At 46.0% G+C, this 23,629-nt stretch overlaps 1 protein-coding gene across 1 annotated transcript in view; it reads right to left on the reverse strand.

Annotated features, from left to right (window-relative positions):
• The window catches only part of LOC147734916 (glycine N-acyltransferase-like), a 280,998-nt gene that overhangs the window by 158,679 nt on the left and 98,690 nt on the right, over positions 1–23,629 (reverse strand). Inside the window, exon 4 of the mRNA XM_086953683.1 lies at positions 21,432–21,558. Coding sequence (XP_086809809.1) covers positions 21,432–21,558 — 127 coding nt within the window. The remainder of the gene's footprint in view (positions 1–21,431; positions 21,559–23,629) is intronic.

Consider the following 23,629-nt stretch of genomic DNA (forward strand, 5'->3'; position numbering starts at 1 on the left):
TTGCTACATAGCAGGAAATATTTTTGCGGGTGTACCAGTGATCCTATACATTTGTGTCATGTAAAACTTGTTATCAGGGAGATATTGGGGCAGATGTATCAAGAAACCATTTTGCACTTCTCTAATAGCGATTGTTAAGGAATCGCTATTTGAGAAGTGCAAAATGGTATGTATGTAGAATTTCGCTATTTTTTAGCGATTCCTTAAAATTCCTTAATTGCGATTAGCAAATTGCTAATCGCAATTAAGGAATAATTTTCCCATTCATTTCTATGGGCCAGGAGGCCCATAGGAATGATTGTGCAGTAATTCTCAAATTGCGATTTCGCAATTTGCTAATCGCAATTTGAGAATTATTTCAAGGGTGCAGGGGTGTCTCAAAGACACCCTGCTGCACCCCTCAAATCTACATGTGTGTGCATGTGGCACACATACATGCCCTATGGGCATGTATGAGTGTCACATGCCACCCTTACAAATGCCAATTAGGGCATTTTTGAAAAAAAACGCAATTTACCACCAACTACAAGTTGATGGTAAAATGCGATTTTTTTACACTAAATCGCACACCAAAAATGTGTCATACATATCATTTAAGGAATCGCAAAATTTGCGATTCCTTAAATGCTATGCAAAAGAAGGAATCGCAACTAATTGCGATTAAATAAATTGCGATTATTTCATACATGTGAAATATCGCAAAAACGCCGTTTGCGAGTCGCAAAGGCCGAAATTCTGCGATTTTCAGCCTTTGCGAGTCGCAAAAGCCTTGATACATCTGGCCCATTGTGCGTACATGATTATTGAGTATTGTTTAATCGTTCATACATTTGCATTCTTCATTCTCGTCTAAGAATCTCTGGTATTTTTAAATAGCAGTAAATACTGTTAAAATGGATATTGATCTTAACAAACATGTTTGTTTACTAGCACAATTACCTCATTGAAAGCAATCCAACCTACTGCCAATTAGGTGCGACAGCTAAGTTCTCCTACACACCATAGAGGCCACCATAACTTATATTTCTACCATTTCACATGCACAAGGAAGTCCCTGAAAGAGCTCGTATTCTAAAGGACTCTGACAAGGCATATGGGCAGGGTAGACTAAGTAATCAGAATATTGGGTAAATAACTGCCCAAGATCACCCAGGGAGTCAGGGGAGAAATAGACTTATGGTAAACAATAGTCAACCAATGAAGAAAAGGTCTTGGTTAATGTAGTGTTTGTATTGGCTGCATGCTAATGAATGTCTAACATTGGAATTGCTATTGGTTGTAGAGTTTAGTGACGTAAGACAGTGGAAAAGCAAGCTTCAGAGTTGAAAGCCCCAATACAGCCGTGTTAACATATACCTAACATCTTGTAAACTTGTGAAGTATAGTTACGTTGGGCTCCAAGAAGACAGACGCCACGCTTTACAGCAACTTTGAAGTGTTTTTTTTTTTTATCGCGTGAAAGCACCGAATGTAAAGAAGACCTATGAAGTCCTTGTGTGCGGCTGTAATACTAAGCAAAGCAGCAAAGATGCAATGATATGTTGCTACAGCGGTACAAATATGAATAGGAATGCGAGCTGATGAATGTGAAAACCATAACAATGCGGGTTGAGGAATAGCATAGCAAAAACAGAAGGCAAAGCACGGCAAAAGCAAAGCATTTGGGGCCTCATTTATGAAAGCCTTGCGCCACGGATGCGTCACTTTTTCCCATGTTAAAAGTGACGCAACGGCAGCGCAAGGCCTTCATAAATAAGGCCCTTGGTACATTGTAACAAAAAATACTAATAATGTGGGCTGGTAAATGAGAAAACACTGCTAATGCAGGTTGAGAAATGTTGTATGGAAAACCTACGGAAAAACACATATAAAGCAAAGCAGTTTGTACATTGTCACCAAAAGCACTCATAATGTGGGCTGGTACACGCGATAGTAGAAACTGCATCAAAAACTAAAACCGCACAAGACACCCGCAAGAGAGGCATGGAGCACTACTATGGCACGAGATGCGGGCTGATAAATCTCAAATCCGTAATAATGCGGGTTGAGAAATGGCGTAGGGAAAACCGAAGTTAAACTCTGCCAAAAGCTAAGCATTTGATATATTGTAACAAAGATACCAATAATGCCCGGGTACTCACCAGTAATATCCATTACTCCGAGTCCTGGTCTCCCCGTCCCATTCCTTACAAGTGAGCAGCTAGTCTGCTCCACAGAAACCTAGTACCTAGCAGAGCTTTTTGCCCCTCCCCCAGTATGGCGTCACCATCATGTGACAATATAGGGGGAGGAGCGGCAGAGAAACTTCTTGAGAATACCAAAGAAAAAAACCCAGAAACGAAACAATCACCCCAAAACCAAAAACAGGGAGGGAGGGAAGGGCTCAGGAATGGGACGGGGAGACCAGGACTCGGAGTAATGGATATTACCAGTGAGTAACCGGGCATTACCTCCTTGTCCTGTCTCCCAGTCCCATTCCTTACAAGTGAGCCCATACCCAAGCACACAGTGATTGTAAGAAAAAAACAGACCAAACAGTGCGAGGAAACAGGTCCATTATAATCAAACAGAAAACAGTACACATCACAAATCATGTACCGCAGACTGGACACGAGCCCCAAAGGCAGCAGAGGTCGCCATCCTCAACTGAAGTCGACAATGGGAAACGAAAGAATGGGGAGAATCCCATGTGGCAGCACCGCAAACGACCCTCAATGAGGCCCCATTGAACAAGGCCCAGGAGGACGAAACGCTCCTAGTCGACCCACCCTGAGCAGAAGAAGGCAGAGGACAGTGGGTAGAATCGTAAGCAGAAATCACAGTGCTCCTGACCCAACAAGACAAGGTGGACAAAGAAGGCCAGAGTCCCAGCCCCGAGAGGCCATAGGTGACAAACAAGGAATCAACCTTACGAAAACCAGCCGTACGCTCCAAGTAGATGCGGAGAGCCCTCACCACATCCAACGAATGGAGGAGCACCACCTCAGGAGAGGCAGGAGCCGGAAAAAACACTGGGAGAAAAAATCCTCCTGACAGTGAAAAGAAGACAACACCTTAGGAAGAAAGAACTGACCCGTGCGGAGAATGACCTCGGCAGCGCAAAAGCGCAAAAAGGGGGGAGAAGCCACCAGAGCCCCAAGTCCACCAGCCCTCCGCCCAGAAGCAACGGCCACCAGGAAATGAACCTCAGCAGAAAGAAAAGTCAGGGCCACGGAGGCCAAAGGCACGAAAGGAGGACCCGTCAAAGCCCTCAGAACCAAGGGAAAACCCAAGGAGGCACAGGAGAATGAGAGACAGGACGCCGAATTAAGAAACTCCTCAGAAGGCGAGCCACCAACAGGGAGACAGAGACAACAGAGGAACCCTGAAAAGCAAGAATGGCTGCCCATTGCGCCCGCAGGGAAGAAATGGCAAGCCCTGAGACGAAACCAACCTGCAAGAAGTCCAACATCCTCACTGCCTCACAGGAGGCAGAAGAGAGACCCCTCCCATGACACCAGGAGGAGAAATTCTTCCAGAGACGGGCATACGACTCCAAGGGGGAAGGACGCCGAGAAAGCTGGAGACATCGGGCAACCTCCACCGAGCAACCCAGACCCAGCAAACTCAACCCCACAAGTGCCAAACCCCCAGCCGGAGGCGCCGCAGGGAGGCAATCCTGAGAAGAGGAGCCCGCAGGGGGGAGGGAGACAGGGGAAACCTCCAACGAGGGCAAACAGAAAAGGCCAGCAGAAGGAGGAACCAAGACAGCCGGGACCATTCCGGAACCACCAGGAGAACCTCCGCCCGATCCAACCGAATCTTCCGGAGGACCCTCGGAATTAAGGCAAACGGAGGGAAGGCAAACAGCAGACCCACGACCATGGCATCGAGAAAGCATCGATGGCCCACGCCAACCGAGAGGGAATGACGCTGCAAAACAGAGGGAGAAGGGCGGAATCCTCCGAGGCAAAAAAGATCCCGCCAAGGAAGGCGGAACCAGAGGACAATCAGATCGAACAGAACCGGGGACAGACCCAGGGACACTGAGGAGGGGAACACCCAGCTCAAAGAAGCCGCAGGCCCAATCTCCAACCCCGGAAGATAGACCGCCATCAGAGACAAGAGACACGACTCGGTCCAAAAGCCGAACCTCCGGGACAGGAGAAACAGAGCATGACACATGCCCCCATGGCGATACACAGAAGCACAAACCACCAGATTTACGGACTGCACCGAGACCGCCCGACCCCAAAGGAGAGGAGCTAACTAAAGAAGCGCAAACCAAACCGCCCTCAACACCTTCCAAGCCGAGGACTCGAGGGACTCAAAATGGGACCACCGACCCGAGCCTAGGAGGCACCCAGAACGGCACCCTACCCCAAAGCACAGGCATCCGTGGACAACACGACCACAGCCAGAGGAGGAAGGAGGACAAACCCCCGGGTAAAAAACAATGGGACAAACACCACTGGAGAACCGCCTGAATCCCCGGAGTGACAGGGATCAGAGACTCGTAGTCCAAGGAGGCAGGAACCCAGCGCGACAGGACATGACGCAACAGGGGGTTCAGACATAGCCTTGCCCAAGGAAGGAGATGCAAAGTGGACGCCAACACCTCAACACCGCAACCAGAGATGGGCAGACACCCAGGAAAGAAAGTCAACTGGGGCCCCTGGCAGAGGAATACCAAGCCCAGGTCCAAGAGGAAGAGAGCCCCCAGGAACCACAGGGACTGGGAGGGCACCAGGCAGGACTTCCCGGGGCTGATGAAGCCAGTCAACCAGAAAGGGAAACAAATGCAGCCCCCTGGAATGAAGAATACCCACCAGAGGGGCCAAGAGCTCGGTGAAAACCCCAAAACATATTACCTGGGGACACTCACACAGCATTGGGAGGACTCGAACCCTGGACCGTGAGGGCGGGCATCACCAAAGGTACAAGACGCACCAACAAGCCAAAGCACCTCGGTTGCAGAAACGCAACCATCAGATCCAGGGCTGCCAGGAAGCCACCCGGAAGCACCAGAGGCAGGAAGGACAGCAGAAACACCATCCGGAATGGACGACGGAGACCGAAGTGACAGACCCGCTTCAGATCCAAAACAGGATGCCGAACCGAAGAATCCTTCCCGGAGACCATAAAAAAGGACCGAACAGCAGCCTCCACAACAGCCACCTCCCCCAACAGAAGCCGTACACCCGCCAGCAATGCCTTCCAACACAGAGGAAGACGGGGCAGGGGAGCCAGAATGAAACCCGGAGGGGGAGGAGAGGAAAACACCAACTGGCAACCCTCCGACACAAACCGAACCGCCCAGGCATCCGGAACAGACAACCACTGGGACAGGAAGGACTGGAGGTGACCACCAACAGGCATAGGCAGAAAGCCAACGGGAAGAGGAGGAAGCAGTGGCAGCAACACCGGTAGGGGCACGGGACCAGGCACCCTCAGGGACCTCCGGCCACGACCCCAGCCACAAAAAGGGCCACAAAGTACCCCGAGCAGGAGGCCCAAAGGCACGGCGGCAGGCAAACCCACATCCCCGAGAAGGAGGGCATACAGGAGCCACAAGCATGCAGCACCACAAGCACGTCCACGGGAACACACAAAGGGCAACCCAAGCAGGACCGACCACTGAGAAGACCCAGCCCACCAGGAACACAACCAGGCGGGACGCCATGCAGCAATCGAAGCAGCATAAGTAGCGCAGTGGCACACAGAGGGACAACAAGCAGTGCACCTGCAACACCAGGAGGGCCAAGAGAGAGGAAGCATCCACACCATCCCGCAAAAGAAAAAACAGGGCCCAGATCATGGCAGCAGAACAGGCCCAGGCCCGACAAAAAAGCGGGAAGCAGCAGAGGAACGCCACACCCCACCAACAGCCAGCCGAGCCCGGAAGGCAGCAGCAACCTCCAAAGGAAGAAGCAGGCGCAAGGATGCGAAGAGGTGCATGCAGGTGCCGGCAGAGCAGCAGGAAAACAAGGCGCAGTACAGTACATCGCGAGAGATGACTGTGCACTGAGAGAACCATGAGAGGCCGCAGGTGAAGAGGCATCCAGCACCACACAAAGCAGCCACAGCGGACGGGACCCAAGAAAAAGAGACCCGCCTGGAAAGGCATGAAGCCCTGTGGCCCTGTCTCCATACGGGAAACAGGGGGGGGGGGTGCTGAAAAAGCGTCCGGCTGCCCAAAAACATCCCCAGGGAGCTGAGCACCCAGCAGGAAACACAGCTGAAAAACCCCGCCCGCTAAGCAGGGCACATCCGGAACAGCATTGAGAGGAACGGCCGCTAGAGCAGGCCGAGGAGGCACAAAAACACAAGACGCTGCAATCAGGAATTAAACCTGTGCAGGGAAACCCAAACGGATTTCAAGCGCAACGCCTCAACCATATGTAACAGCAACAAAGGAGGCCAAAACAGGTGGGTCACAGATAGAACATTTACATACTACATGTGAGCTCCACAACTGCTCTCTTCATGTGAAGTATTGTGCTGTATAGCAACCGACTGCGCCCTATCCAGAATCGTACCCATGAACATGGGTACCAAGCACCACTAGATCACATAACAGATCACTCCAGTGCCCAAAAGCAAGCAGCTGCCCAAAAAGGAGGCACAGCCGGCTGCTGGAGCAGACCAAGCAAGTGACAGGCCCTCCCCCCACAAACATACAAGAAGGCAGAGCCACAAAGAGCAGGGATCGAACCTCCGGTAGTCACACAAGCAATAAAAAGGAAAAAAGGCGGCCGCTAAAGCAGGCCGCCACAATAACAACAAAAAAAGAGATAAACTTACCCCCAAACAGCTCCTGCTAGGACATCAGTAGACTGCGAACGCAGAAAAAAAGAACAGGAAGTTTCTCTGCCGCTCCTCCCCCTTTATTGTCACATGATGGTGACGCCATAATGGGGGAGGGGCAAAAAGCTCTGATAGGTGCTAGGTTTCTGTGGAGCAGACTAGCTGCTCACTTGTAAGGAATGGGACGGGGAGACAGGACGAGGAGGTAATGCGGGCTGTTGCACAAGAGACCCGCAAGAGAGGTACGGAGCACTACTATGACACGAAATGCGGGCTGATAAATCTGAAAAACGTAATAATGCGGGTTGAGAAATGGCGTAGGGAAAACCAAAGCTAAAGTCTGCCAAAAGCAAAGCATTTGATATATTGTAACAAAAATACCAATAATGCGGGCTGATAAATAAGAAAACACTACAAATGCGGGTTGATAAATGTAGTAGCGAAAACCGGAGCCCAAAAACGCCCAAAGAAAAGCAGTTTGTACATTGAAACACAAAACACAATTAATGCTGTTTGGTAAATGCGATAGCTGAAACAGAATGGAAAACAAAAACCGTACAAGACAACCGTAAAAGAGGCACGAAGCACTACTAAGGCACGAGATGCAGGCTTATAAATGTAAAAAACGTGATAATGCGGGTTGAGAAATGGAAAATGAAACACGAAGCTAAAACCTGGTAAAACCAAAGCATTTGGTACATTGTAACAAAAAAGACAAATAATGCAGGCTGATAAAATGTAAATAATGCGGGTTGAGAAATGGCGTAGTGAAACCCAAAGCCAAAATCCGTCAAAACCAAAGCATTTGGTACATTGTAACAAAAAAGACCAATAATGCAGGCTGATAAATGTCAAAGCACTACTAATTCAAGTTGAGAAAAGTGATGAAAAAATGATGCAAAAAAATGGCCAAAGGAAAGCAGTTTGTACATTGAAACGAAAAAAACTAATAATGCCGTTTGCTAAATGCGATTGCTAAACTAAGTTTAAAAAAAAGGAGAAAAGCAAAGCAGTTGCTATATTCGAACCAAAAACCACTAATTATGTGTATGAAAGTAAAGAAGTTGCTACAGTAAATCAAAAAACACTAATATTACGGGCTGAGAAATGCTGTAGCTAACACGGAATAAAAATCTGGCTTCCTCAAAACTCGGCATGGGTCTAGAACAGAGTTCTTCAATCTGTGGGGTGCGCCCTCCTCGGGGGGTGCGCCATCATCTTGAGGGGGACGCGTGCTCCACCTTAAAATCTCACCGTCCCATGTCGCAAGTAAATTTGCGACGTGCCAAACTCATGTAATTCAAAGAAAAACGTCTGCTGTCTCCAGCTCTTTCGGGGACTCTGACATTGTCATGGGGTCTGGCTCAAACCTGCCTCTCAGACACTGATGTGCAGGCAGGCGCGCAACGCCCATTAAAGTCAAAGGGCTTCAGCCCACCCTCCCACCTGTCTTGTGTGGCAGCCCGGGATGAGACAGCTTCCCAGGAACACACACAGCTGCTCCGTGTACTTCACAGCTCTTTTAAAGACTGCTTGCTTCTTAATGATGCCTTTGTTCTTTTTTCACAGCTTCTTAAAGCCCCTGCATCTCCACTCTGCCTGTTGATAGAATAATCAGCCCCCCCTTCATCCCCCGCCCTGAAGTTTTTTCATAGCGCCCTGCCTGAAATTTGGCCCTAGTTGTGCCTCTGCCTATAGGCCACATTGGCTGCCCTTGTATTAAGACAATAATGTGCCAGCATTTATACGCCAACTTAGTTAATGTCTGGCTGAAATTGATTCCAAGACTAGGTTATGCCTACATCATCATCTTAATACTGCAGGGAGTACTTGCTCGTCTACACAGTTACAGATAGTACCAAGTCACAAATATCAATATTCATCAGTTCTTCACTCCGTTTCTCACAGAATATCAATTTACCATTGTAGGTCACTCAGAACCGCAGAAGCGATTTTTTTTGTTAGCCTCACTGCACCACTTCTGTTGACACCCCCGACTCCGAGCCCAGCACTGCTCGCTCCCCCACCCCCACCCATAAACCTGCCTTTTCCCTGCCCCTCCCACATTTCAAAAGCGACACCTATTCCAAACTTTAAGAAAAGATGCCCTCCTCCGCTTAAAACTGCACATGTGCATACACACAGAGAGCCTGCCTGTTTTCTATTCAAGTAAAAAGTGAAATTAGTTATTCTGTGCCTCACCTCTGCCGATCAAATGGGTGGGATATAGAAATCTGTAAATACAGATCCGAGCCCAGTGGATGAAAATGCTCAGGTGCTTACTAGGGGCCTCATTTATGAGAAATGATGCATCGCTGTGTGAAAGCAGCGATGCGTCACTTCTCAGTGCGCACTCCTTGCGACATACCTGATGCATCATATTTAATGTATGACGCATCATGTAGCAAAGAGTTACAGATACGTCAGTATTTCTGACGTATATGTAAGACCAAAAGTGACGCATTGCTGGAGTGTGTCACAAAAGTGACGAAACTCAAGCAATGCGTCCTTTCACATGGGGCACACCCCATGTGAAAGGGACTGTGTCAGTCTTATACCTGCTGTGAGGCAGGCGCAAGATTTTAACGCAAAGGCGTCCTACAAGTGACGCAGTGAAATCTCAGATTTCAATGCGTCACTTCAACAAGGTTTTTTGCGGGGGAAAGCCCCCCTGCATACAATATACCTGGCGCAGGTATAATGTAGCGCAGGGGTTTACAAAGTGACACATCCGCTTAGATGTGTCACTTTGTAAATAGTGCGCAACAGGAGGCATGTTTTACGCCGCCGATGCGTCACAGTAAGGGACGCATCGGAAGAGCAAAACTGACGCAAGGCCTCATAATTGAGGCCCTAGATTTTTAACCGCCGCCATTGAACAAGTTTGTGTATTCTTTTGCTAATTGTCCACCGTCTGTGTTTTTCAGAACAGTGACTGAAAAGGTGCAGCTGTCTTAGCGCAGTTACATTCTGAAAAGTATATTGCTTAATGCCTAGCTGTTTCTTAACCCTTGTACAAACTTCCCAAGTTACCCCCACAAGCTTAAACCTCCCTTGTTTTAATAGCTAGGCTCAATCTGCCTTAACAAGCACCCACTTGCCTTTACCACTAGGGTTAGATCATAAATGTTTGAGATCTACAAACATTGCACAGAACCATCCAACCTAGCCATCCTTGCCAAGAAAGAACACTCATATGTGGCAGGAGCATCGCCCAATAACATAATAGCTAATTGGGAACTGTATACCCCAAATATTTGGGGTATATTTCAGGGCTTGCCTTGTTTATTTATACTGCCATACAAAGTTCAGGCAAATCCGTATTCAACTTCATAAGCAGAGATCCTTGTAGCTCGAGTAGTGTGGTTCTAAAATTATAAAGCACTTTTGAGAGCACAGTCTTCTTTAACACATTGCATCTTCAGACTAAAGTTAGATGCAAACTGTTGATTCACCTCAGATCAGTGCTGATTGATCTAATAGATTGTGACTACCTTAGGTGATATTTGAACGCCTAAGTAAGAGGTTATCCTCTCCGCAGCGTTCAACACTGTCTGCCACCGCACCCTAATACAGCGCCTCAACAACATCGGAATCCAAGAGAAGGCACTGAAGTGGATCATCTCATTCCTCCCCGGAAGAACCCAGAGTGTTCGCCTCTCCCCGTTCAGATCAAAGGCCACCGAAGTCATCTGCGGTGTACCACAAGGATCATCACTCAGCTCAACCCTCTTCAACGTCTACATGAGCCCCCTCGCAGCCATCGCACGCCAACACAACCTCAACATCATCTCCTATGCCGATGACACCCAGCTCATCCTCTCCCTCACCAACGACCCCGCCACCACCAGAACCAGCCTACATAAAGGGATGAAAGACATCGCAGAGTGGATGAAGAACAGCCGCCTGAAACTGAACCTAGACAAGACGGAAGTCCTCATCCTGGGATCATCACCCTCCGCCTGGGACAACTCCTGGTGGCCCCCTGCCCTGGGAACCACTCCCAAGCCAACGGACTACACACGCAACCTGGGCTTCAACCTGGGCTCCTTCCTCTCGATGAACAGACAGGTCAACGCTGTCTCCTCATCGTGCTTCAACACCCTGCGCATGCTCCGTAAGATCTTCAGATGGATCCCCACCGAGACCAGGAAGACCGTCACCCAGGCACTCGTTACCAGCCGACTGGGCTACGGGAACACCTCCACGCCGGAACCACAGCCAAACTTCAGAAAAGACTCCAACGCATCCAGAACGCCCCCGACACAGCCACATCTCTGGCCACCTGAGAGACCTGCACTGGCTCCCCGTCAGCCAGAGGATCACGTTCAGGCTCCTCACCCACTCACACAAGGCTCTGCACGACCTGGGCCCCAAGTACCTCAACAACCGCCTGACCTTCTACAAGCCCACCCGCCAGCTATGATCAACCAGCCTCGCCCTCGCCGCCGTATCACGCATCCGCAGAGCCACCACCGGAGGAAGATCCTTCTCCTACCTGGCAGCCAAGACTTGGAACTCCCTCCCCATCCACCTAAGGCTGACCCAGAACCACCTCTCCTTCAGGAAGCAGCTCAAGACCTGGTTGTTCGAACAGTAGCAGACCGCCCTCACCCAGCGCCTTGAGACCCTTCCGGGTGATTAGCGCGCTATACAAATGCTTGATTAATTGATTGATTGATTGATTGACCCTGCGGCTATTTGGAAGAGTTACATTGTCAGTATATACGATCTGGGTTTTTTCCTTATTAAGACGGTACCCAAAGATTGACCCAAATCTTTACTAGTTTTTTCACCTAAGCCAATTTTGTTGGGGGATCTGGAGTGGGTACGGCAATGTCATCAGTACATGCTAACACTTTGGTTACATAATGGTTAACACTACTGGTGCAAGAATTGGATTCCTTGATAGTCGTTTTATCAAAGGGCGATTTAAAGGGAAAAAAGAATTAGGGAACAAGGATAACCCTGCCTTGTTCCCCTCGTAATTTCGAACCGACCTGACTCCTGGACCATCATTTTTAGTTGACTGAATGGAAGGTGGTTTAATGCTTTTATAGTCCTGATCAGTTCTGGTCTAAACCCATAACAGCTCATGCCTCCCCAAAGATAACTCCAGGACACTCTATCAAATGCTTTCTCTGCATCAAGGAAGATCAAAGCTTCAGGGTCCTCAGTCAACTCTGCAATCTCAAATAATGTGATGGTACATCTGACATGTTCGGTGACCTCTCTGCCAGGTGTAAGTCTGTGCTACCAGGGCACACCATCTAGACTATGACCCCCCCATGAACGTTGGAAGTATTTTTGAATAAAGCTTTGCATCAGAATTGATCAGAGAAATAGGGCTGTATGAGCTAGTTTCCTCTGATAGCTTATCATTTTTCCTACAAATCACTATTTAGTACCCCGCCTCGTGAGGTTAGTGGAATACCCTCCCACTGGACCCCTAATAACATATCAAGCAGGACCAAGTGCTGCTGCTTTACTCGAGGTCGAGGATTTTAGACATATAGTGACTTCTTTCAGCAAAGTTTCTGCTTGCAATGCCCAGAACTCATCACCATCTACAGAAATACTCTCATCTTCTTCCAGAAAGCCTTCTAAATGTGCTAGTGTAGGAAATGTATCCTCCTAGTATAGATCACTGTAGTCTTCCACAAACACTTTGATGATAAATGCCGGCTCTGTAACGAAGGTGCTGTCACCCTTTTACAACACTTTCAATATTTCTGTCAACGTTCCTTTGCCTTATGCACAGGGCCAATAACTTACCTACTGTATTTTCAAATTGGTAGATGTGTGTTATGCATGCCTGAAATGTTTACGCCAGCTTCTAACATAATTAATCATAGCTTTGACCACTGCTATTTTCTGTTGAATCTCTGACTCCTCATAGCCCAGTGTAATATCCCTCAATGTCTTGTATTTTCAGTGCCGCTAATTGCTCATACAAACTGTTAACCTTCTTTGCCTGCTGTCTCCATGCATGTGAGTCAAAGCTAAAAGTCTCTCCTCTTACCCCAACCATTATTGCACCCCTTGGAGCACTAATTCTATCCATATCGAGGAAATACGCTAACTACTTCCTCATGTGCTCAACATACTGGGAGTTAAGGGGAAGTTTCCTATCAAATGTCCATTTGCCTTTGCTCCTTGTTATTCCTATATCAGCTAGGTATAACACTAAATAGTTTTGGTCATAGAAACGTTTATGAAGTCTCCTAATATCCACATTGCTCAGTACTCCAGAAGATATGAGGACATAGTCAAGCAGGACATACTTTCAATGTGGACAGGGAAAACAGTTATATATAGGGTCTAGCGATTTAAGTCTGTCCCAGGCATACAGCAACCTGTGGATCATTAAGTGTTCCATAGCTCTAAACACCTGAGGCTGTCTCCCCTGGTGCTTAGTGTCTTGTTTTACACCAACATAAATATGCAGGTTTAAGTCAGTACAAACAATCAATGGGGTAGGCCAAGTAGCCAACTCCACTACCAGCTCTACTATGACAGTTGCCTAATTCAGACTGGATCCTAGGAATCTGACAATTGTAAGGGTTTCCAATACTTTTCAATTCCCTATCACTACTCAAATAACATAACATAACATAACATGTGTATTTGTAAAGCGCACGTTCACCCAGCGGTTTCTTGGCGCTGAATAACAGATGTTTATTGTTACCCAACTCAATGGTACTCATTTTATCGACCTCAGATGGATGAAAGGCTGAGTGGACCCGCCGGGATTTGAACCTGTGACCATGAGGTCGAACACAGGCCCCTGCAGTGGACGCATTAGTCCACTGAGCCACCAGACCCGGCTGTCATGGTGTATCAAATTAATGTCGTAAAAACCATCATAGGCTAAATCTCACCTAAAAATTACCAAGAGAAATGTGAGAAAAGTGTGAGAAAAAAGAGAGAGTACCTCATGGTAGTGACACCAAGGGATCTGCACACCCACTTATCATCATAGGTTACTCCCTCTCTGCGTAGAAGAAAGATACGTGTATATTCTCCTTTTGGAAGAATCGCATACCAATATAGTGAAGAGTAATAGTGAAACTTAAATAGAAGTGACCTATCAGTGCCTAGTGTTTTTGTAAGTGCCCATTGGACCCTGTGAGAATCTGAAAATGTAATTCTCACCATTAAAAAACTGTGAAGCTTGCTGCCTGACACAACTTTATTGAATGCTGAAAGCTTCCCCAAATAAAAATGCTTTTCGTCAAACCATAATCAACTCTGTATGCCAACATGTTTTGTTGCTGAATCATCACGCAACTTCTTCAGGGCTGTTAGGGGTTCCAATTCTCAACTTCACTTGAGATTCACCTAAAACCTGTGATGGTACCGTTAAAAACACAAAAAGGAATGCCAGTTGTAACATCCATCTGCCTCACAAGAGGACATAATGAATTAAAACACTTTTTAACCAAGCAGTTTGCTGCATATAGTATACATAAACTAATCTTTACCAAGCGGTTGCGAAGCCTCCTCATACCTGCAACCAGCTTCACGCTGGTACACACGTCCTCTGATGACGTGCCCCTGGGGTGGCTGCCCAATATCTAGCCCTCTGCAGTTGTGCAAAAAACAAGACATTTCATATTGCTCCTCGATGTCTCATTCAATATCATGACCTTATGACAATGAAGATAGTCCTTGACCATGTATACTGTTCAGCCACTCGTGAATGGAGTAAACAAACTCTCAGCAACTACATCTATACAAAGCGTCATTTAGTATGCAAATGTTTCAAGTCACTGGTCTCCCAACACACTCCCCTTGTTGATTTGACCAACATGAAGCAAAATTTCCAGTTCCATTACTACACCGGATCCGTACATATTGCGATGTCTACATCACCACCAATACCCAACGGGTCATATGCAATCTCAAATCACGCCCTCACAACTAGCAGTGCGCGTCACATTCTGTGTCTGAACTCCTAAAGAAACTTCCAACAATGCACACTGTAGCAGGGATTCCATTCTCCTACAGAACTGTGCATAGAGATTTGGAACCTCAGTGAATTAGGATTGCCCAAAACCCACCTTAGTACCCAAAATCCCTTTACCAAGCTAGCTACAGTGTCTCATTGGTCTTAACAAACTCCCAATGTTTAGACAAACCAGAACATGATCTTAGAATACCTCAGGTCACGTGGAACACATAGACACTCTTTCGTTATACAATCATTTCAAACCAGAACGTGGACTAAATGAGGACTCGTGCATATTTGAAAAATTTATTTACTAATGCCGGGTTCTAAAACGCAGTATCTTAGATAATACAAGCAAACATATTATAAGAAGCAATGTTATCAGCATAGTTACTAGTCCATAAAATGCAAAAGGTGACAACATGCTAACATGTTGAGATGAATAGGAGTTAACAACACCTAATTCTCACCCTCCCTAACTAGCATATTATTTTATATCTAAGAAGGTCTCTTTGGGCTTTAGCAGGGCGAACCCATACCTCAATCTCTCAATGGCAGAGGATCACATCGTCTTCCACCAGCTCTCTGCATGCGAAACACCATCAAGTGTGTTTATCTGTTCTTGTGCAAAGCAATATAAAACGCGCCTAAAGCCAGATTTGCCAGCAGCTGCATTTATGTTATGTCTAGGAAAGTGCGAAGATCAGACCTTACAATAACACCGTGTTTACTCATCCTTCAAGGTTTCAGCACTCACAGTACAGACACCATCTACTAAGCAATGTTATCAGAGCAATAACATATTATTCTCATATAAATCACAACGCTCTTGTAGGCTGAAAGCTAAAGCAACAATTATGTGTTGTGTGCAGAAGCAGCAAAAAGGTAAAATGGCGTTTAAACATTTAATAATCTCATGCTAACTTAACACGGTATATAGGTAAGCAGTAACTATATGAAAACACCTCTCTATCCCGCTTGCCCAGCGCTTACCCCTGCCGCCTCCTACCGGCGTGTTAGAAGCTCTGACAAGGAGCTTGCACACCCGTGCGGCTCAAAAGCAATCTTAGCCCCGCCCATCCGGCATAAAACATCTGGGGCGGGCATCCACCGAGCGGCCATCTTAGAAAGGAAAAGCTACTACAAAGCGGCAAAATATATTTTGGATTGAATGAAGTAGGCTTTCAACATATTAAAAAAACGATCCCTCTATTCAATCTACATAGCACACTCTGTGTTCACAAGGGACACTCCTACTTTCCCTCATAATATATAAAAAAACTCCCACAATCAGACTCTTTCAGTTATTGTGTTCTATAGACTCAATGTTTTATAGACTTTTCATTAATAGAAAGACCATAATGATCCGTCATTACTCATAGGGGAATGTAGGTCAAACGGAGTGTCTAAAATGCTTCATCCCATTCAGTACCCAATAGTGCATTTTGTATCGTAAGAAATTACTGATCTAACAAGGTCTCTGGAATACAACATACTATTAAGCCCCCCCAAAAAATCATTATGGGGGGCAGCATTGGGGAGAGGGGGCCCCCCAGAGCATTGCTGGAGCTGCGCCATGGGTGGCGGAGCTGCGGTGCATGATAACTGGGGATGAGCCAGTTATTGTAAATCGGGAGCACTTACTGATTAGACAGTAGAAAGTACTCCAGTTGAGTAGAGGTATTGCACAAAAAGGTGGCCTCTTCGTGGACAAAAACGCAGGGTGGGATTCATTCTGCCCCCTGTTAGACTTGTTTTTTGTGCCCTTCTGCCCTCTGTTAGACTTGTTTTTCCCTTGTTTTTCTGCCCTTCTGCCCCCTGTTAGACTCGTTTTTATGCACCCTTCTGCCCACTGTTAGACTAATTTTTCCCTTGTTTTTCTGCCCTTCTGCCCTCTGTTAGACTCGTTTTTTGTGCCCTTCTGCCCTCTGTTATTCCCTTGTTTTTGTGCCCTTCTGCCCACTGTTAGACTCGTTTTTTGTGCCCTTCTGCCCTCTGTTAGACTCGTTTTTGTGCCTTTCTACCCCCTATTAGACTTGTTTTTTGTGCCCTTCTGCCCTCTGTTAGACTGGTTTTTCCCTTGTTTTTCTGCCCTTCTGCCCTTTGTTAGACCCTCTGCATCACCACATCATCACTCAGCGCTACCCCAGCATCACTCAGCACCACCACAGTATCACTCAGCACCACCTCATTATCACTCAGCACCACCACAGCACCACTCAGCACCACCACAGCATCACTCAGCACCACCACAGCACCACTCAGCACCACCACAGCACCACTCAGCACCACCACAGCATCAATCAGCACCACCACATTATCACTCAGCACCACCACAGCACCAGTCAGCACCACCAAAGCATCACTCAGCACCACCACAGCATCACTCAGCACCACCACAGCACCACTCAGCACCACCACAGCATCACTCAGCGCCACCACAGCATCACTCAGCTCCACCACAGCATCACTCAGCGCCACCACATTATCACTCAGCACCACCACAGCACCACTCAGAACGACCACAGCATCACTCAGCACCACCACAGCATCACTCAGCACCACCACAGCACCAATCAGCAGCACCACAGCCCAACTCGGCGCCACCACAGCATCACTCAGCACCACCACAGCATCACTCAGCACCACCACAGCACCATTCAGCACCACCACAGCACCACTCAGCACCACCACAGCATCACTCAGCACCACCACAGCATCACTCAGCACCACCACAGCACCACTCAGCACCACCCCAGCATCACTCAGCACCATCCCAGTATCACTCAGCACCACCACAGCACCACTCAGCATCAATCTGCGCAACCATTCAACAACAACTGGTTCAAATATGTTCTCTCAATGTTTCAAGCTTTATTACAAATGTCACAATAAGATATTAATATTTCACTTCTGTTCTTGGATTTTCGTCACAATAAAATACACTGAACATAATCTTCACAAAAGTTATTGCCATTATAAATTAAATCACTTTTATTTAAGTATTAATTATTTAAAAAAAATTAAAAGCCATTGTAATTTGTAATATCAATACATCTAAGTCACGTAAATACAAAACATGTTGCATTACAAATGCTATAGGTGTCACATTTGCGAAAGTTATAACTATTGGCATTGTAAATGACAAAGCTATTAATTTAGCTATTTTCAAAACCAACACATAAATACAAAAAATTGTCATTTACAAGACCAATAGCTCAAACTTTCCTAATGCGGGACCTATTGCATTGCAAATGCTTGTTTTTATATCTGTCAGTGCTTCCTGTTGAGGTTTAATTTTCGTGACAGGCGCATCATTGCCTACTTGTAACTATTCTCTGACCCTGCTTCAAGGGTCAGAGCAGGGTCAGAGAATAGTTGCAAGTAGGCAACGAGGCGCCAGGAAGCACTTACAGGCTTACAGCAGCCGGTGCCCAAGTTGAAGTTAATTTCTTTGTAACACTTTTGTAAAAGGTTACAAAAAATTAGCTTCAACTTTTGCACCTACTGCTGTAACCCTGTAAGTGCTTGGCTGAAAATGCGTCCCCGCTGATTCGCGGATTTTACCGCGATTTCGCGAGATTCGCGGATCGCGAAATCACGGAAAATCCGCGAATTCCGCGAGCGGAACGAATTTTCAGCCCATGCTTACTACTTATCTGGGTCACAGCTTTGTCCACCTTGTCCTTCTCCTGCCATTGCCATTACTTTTACTAATTTTTTGCTTTGTTTCAATGCTTCAATTTGCTGAAGCCAGTGAGTTTTCCGATATTATCGTGCCTGTTTTTGGAAGCCATTTTGTATTTCTCTCAGCCATTTTGTATGCCATGTGCTGCCTCGTGTTCACCATGTGCTCTGTCCTACCTCTTTGTTAACTGCTTGTGTAATCTGCCTAAAAACAAGTTATAATTAGCTTCTGCCAATTACACGCATGCTCAGTCGAGCCACATCTGTTTCTTAGCCATCACTGTCAGGAATGTGTTTACCCCAACTGGACAATCGTTGGCTCCTCCCACTAGTTGAATGTGTGTTCTCAAAATGTCCTTATATGTACATAAAACTCATTTGAACATGTGTACCGCCTTCTTTTGAGCCCCTGTGCGGGTATAAAAGGACCATGTGCCTTCCATGCGGGGTGCTACTTCATGCAATTCCCAAGGGTACTGTGTGACTGTAGTACCACCTCATGAGGTCTTAAACAAATTTGTCTTTTCTATTCCAGTTTCCGTGCCAACTTCACTTCTATGATTTAGAGCTTTAAGCGGCGCAATTAGGCCTTGCTGAGACTAGAAACTACACAACCCCCTTCTCACACCCTTCTCTCCTAAGCACCCCACCACCCACTTCCCTCGCACCTTGCCCCCCTCCTTGCTCCAATCTCCGATCATGAGAAGCAAACAGACCACACATAGGTCTGGTGAGGTGTTCTGTATACTCTCTGCCCAGCCCCCAGAGCACACATTCCTCCTGTGCAATTCCACCACAATATGTAAATTGGCATTATCAGACAACACAATAACATCACATTGCCTTATATTGCTTAAATGAGCAAATCTCTCTAGTCCCCAGGCCCAGAAGCACTGAGTGATGTGTACAAGACCCATAATGCATACTGAGTCCCACTAGCCTAAACTCTGTGAATTTAAGCACTCTTGTCCTACTGACACTCCATTCCTTCTGTAGAAGGGATGTGACGATTCCTACATAGATGGCATTCTCACCCCAGTCACCTGCCTGCAGTCCTTCACCAGCTTACACAGCAGATCAATAGTCACATCCCCAGATGCTTGGGAGAGGGGTCTCTTCTGTCTCATTTCTCTGTCAAGTCTATCTTCCCACCAGGGGGAGGGAGGGGGGGGCGACAGAACACAGTGCTCCAATGATTATCTCTAGCCTGGAGCAGCCCTACCACTGAGATTACCAACACTTCCTCCAGCTGTCATCGGCCCCATTGCGGCTGCCCGCTCACAATCTGAGGTACTTGCGTCCAACCCTAACAGCAACAACAAATTGTTCCCAAGCAAGGAGCTGTTTCTAAAAAATTAAATGTCTACGCTTGCGGCCTCTGTGAATGCCCAGTTAGGCAGCAACACCCTAAACACCAGCTGCAGTCCTGGGGAACATGTTCTATAGGGCATCTACAGCGTGCTTGCGGCTCTGGAGGCTAGTCAGAAATCTGGATTAAAGTGTCTCACGCATCTGCCATCTTGCTGCCTCTTGTCCTTACGTGAGCCATCGTTTCAGTGGTGGTGCCCCATTTTGAAAAGAAATACAGGGCCCCAACCTCTGCCCCTACCAACCTCATGTGCCATTACAAACAAGACGCTCTTATCATGTTTGTGGCCCTTTGTAGATCAGAGAACCCAATCACGCCGTCATCTGCACTCACTGATAAGGATGGCAGATGCTTAGGTAATTTTGACCATAAAGTTGGTTCCATTGTGGGAATATCAATCAAGGTTGCACATATCATGCCAATTTTGGGCCATTAAGATCACCAAATGTCTCATGACATCTCGCCATTAATCAAGTTAATTTAAAAGGATAAGAGGGAGACTGCTAAAACCATTGTCAAAGATTGTGCAACTACAATAATTGACATTGCAATGAATATTTCAAACACAGGCTTTTGCCAGGGGCAGAGCAGCTGTAGTACAAAAACAGGGTAATTGAGAGACAACACTTTCTGTTCAAAGTTCAAACAAAAATACTAGATATGCTGCTTGGAAAGCATGCTTATAATGGCTTGTAGAATATTAAAACTGATAAAGATATGGCAAAACCACTGGTCACCTTGCCGTATTGTTGTCCTGGCTTAACAACTTGTCATGGCTCATGAAGATCCCAGGCCTACAGGAGAGGCTTCAATCTGCACAAGGTTAAGGCAGGCCATATTACCCCTTAAGGCAACCCAGGTATACCCGGGTCTATGCACTCAACAGAAACAAAAGACCAGAATATGGTAGATCTTTTGGGTGAAATAGAGTACCTAGCTTGCACCCTTCAAGGACAACCAAAACAAGCTTGGCTCCTCACAGCTGCCCTCCCCCACCAATCTCATCTCAAAGAATAAAGGGGAGAATTTCCCTTTTTACCTCCACATTGGAATTCAAAACATCAGACTGATGGGTGCTCCAGATTTCACATTCAAGGTATACACTGGAGTTTCTACAGAAACCACCTGTCTGTCCACACAAAATGCAACATCATGTTCACTTGTGGGAACAACAATAGGGCATTTTCCTCCTCCTTCTCAAAGGAAATCCCAGAGAAATCATTATTACGGATTCTCTCTGATAAGAATGACAGGACAATGGAGACTTATTATGGATTTCAGAGAACTGAACACGTTCCTCTAAAAACAAGATTTTCACATGGTAACACACCAAGACGCCTTCCTGATGCTACAGAGAAGTGATTATACAATGATCTTGGAGCTTCAAGATGCATATTCGCAAATCCTCATACACTGGAAGCACAGGAAATACCACACACTACACAAGTTGCAATTTTTGTCTTTTGGTTTATAGCATGCTGTTTGGGAAAATTGTTCCTTTTCATGTTCTAATATTTAAATTATTATCTAGTTATATGTTTAGACAGCTCAGCAAATAAAAATGGGCATAAGTTTATTCGTGTTCAATAGAGTCAGTGCAGTCAATAAATCCAGTTTCACAAGTTCAGCTCCACTTACCTTGTATCAGCAGGCATTGATTCCAGTTAATGACATCAGTGGTCCACAGCATTGCCCTAAAGTTCTCTGGATCTTTAGTGAAGACATTGTAGGTGTTTATGTAGAAGTTTGTATCATCCATCATTTCCTATGCAAACATTGGAAAAGCACAAGTGGCATGAGTGATGGACAACTGCTGTGCTCCTGACACCCTCAGCTTTCAAGTTTTGAGTCTCCAACACTGACAGCATTGGGGCTATCAACACTTTTTGCATCAACCACTGGTGCAGCTGCTTTCCAAGAAAGGGTGGTCTGTACCTTTGTTTTTTTCTAGTTAAAATTACACAAATAAAATAAAGAAGTGCAAAAGTAGAATAAAGATATGTCCGAAGCCGACCCTTTGATACAGAAGTTTTGTAATGATTATGAGATAGCAGCAGATATAGAGGACCATAGATTTTTTCTTGGCAGCTGACAGTTGTGAATTAAGATGCACTGGATGAAACGCACACAAGTAGATGCCTGTTTCTGGAACTTGTGGCAGTTGGCTGGGTTGGTTGATGGTTTTAGGCAGGTCATTTTGCATAAATCACTCACAATATAAAAATAAGGATGTCTCTGCTGCTCTTCCTCTGTGCAATCCGTTTTGTGTAGGATGTAGCAGTCCATGACTAGGGCTATGCAGAAATCATTATGCCAATGCAAACCTGGCTTTTGGAACTATACTTAGCTTAAATGAATCCTTTGATCCATTTTGGATGCAAGGACACAAGTGGTACTAGAAAAGAGTAAAAAAAAAGAAATCGCCACAAACAGCAGCTGCTAGCGTTCTGCTTGTTCACATTTTTTCCGTGAGATTTCGATACATTTCTGCTGAAACAGCACGTAACATAATATAATACCATAATTTGGAAAATTTCACCCAAAAAGCACAACTCGAAATTACTGAGATTACACATACGTAAATGAAAGTTCCATCAGGCCAACCTATGACTCTCAATGTATAACTCAATTATCACGTTCACTCAATCATCACGCTCACTCAATCATCACGCTCACTCGATCATCACGCTCACTCAATCAACGCGCTCTACAAAAACTTGGCTAATGGGTAGATTTGTGTATAGCAGATGTTTCCAAGGATTTAAAAGGTAATGAAATGGCTTCTTCAGATGCATGATCATAAATGTATTCCTGTCCTGATAGCCCTTATGTGATCAGCAGCATTACTGGACCAGGGTCTTGTCTCCGGTACAACATTTGATAGGGTAGAACTTGTGTTCTTTCATTGGCATATTTTGCCTTTTCGAAATGTTTGTGTTCAATACATGAGAACTGTGTTGGGTGTAGTGTATTGCAATGATGAAGGCTATAAGCCTGTTTTATGATAGAACCACGAATTCCCTATACCTGCAGGCTTAAAAATCACAGTCTTAATAATAACAGCATCTTAACCATGCATTCCTTCAGCACACATTCCTTTACCATGCATTTTTGTAGTAAAGGCATGAATGGTAAAGGGGTATATGTGGCTAAGGTTGCCTCTCCGCTCCCCACCACCATGAGGTACAAACTCCCCCGGTCCGCCTCCTGACCTGAGGTGCAAATACCCCTAACCCCTCCCAACCCCCAAGCTGTGCCCTACCCCTGCCCTGATGCCTACAACCATGTCCCTTAACCAGTGCTTAGTTTGTAAATATGAAGTCCAGGTGCTCAAATATTTATTGGAGGCCACACCCACATTCCCCTGGTGCCCCCCACGTCCTCCACTAGCTCCAACCTCTTCCTCTATTGGCTCGCCCATGTGTTCAATTGGCACTGATAAAAAGGCAGATGTAATACCCAATCTGATTTTCAGCAAGGGAGCCTTCCTCCAAGTAAGGTTTTGATAGAAGGTTCGCCTACCCTGTGAAAATTTTGAAAAAGATTAAATCAAAAGTAAATTTAAAGCACATTTTGGTATTTTGTGCAATCAATATTGTTGTTAAATAATAAATACGAATAAACTGCTTGTGCAAACAAAACAGTGTAGGGCAATGTGAAAGACTTAGAAATGTGTTGATAAGATAATCCTACCGCTTCAGTGGAGATGATTTGGTATAGGTTGCACAAAGACGATGAAACAAATCTCTCTCCACAAATAAAATAAAGTAGGAAATGATACCTGCAAAATGGTGCTGCTGAATGAAAGAGAACACTTGTGCATGCAGAATGTCAGT

This window comes from Lissotriton vulgaris, chromosome 1_2 (genome assembly GCF_964263255.1).
Source record: "Lissotriton vulgaris chromosome 1_2, aLisVul1.2, whole genome shotgun sequence".
Classification (NCBI taxonomy): domain Eukaryota; kingdom Metazoa; phylum Chordata; class Amphibia; order Caudata; family Salamandridae; genus Lissotriton; species Lissotriton vulgaris.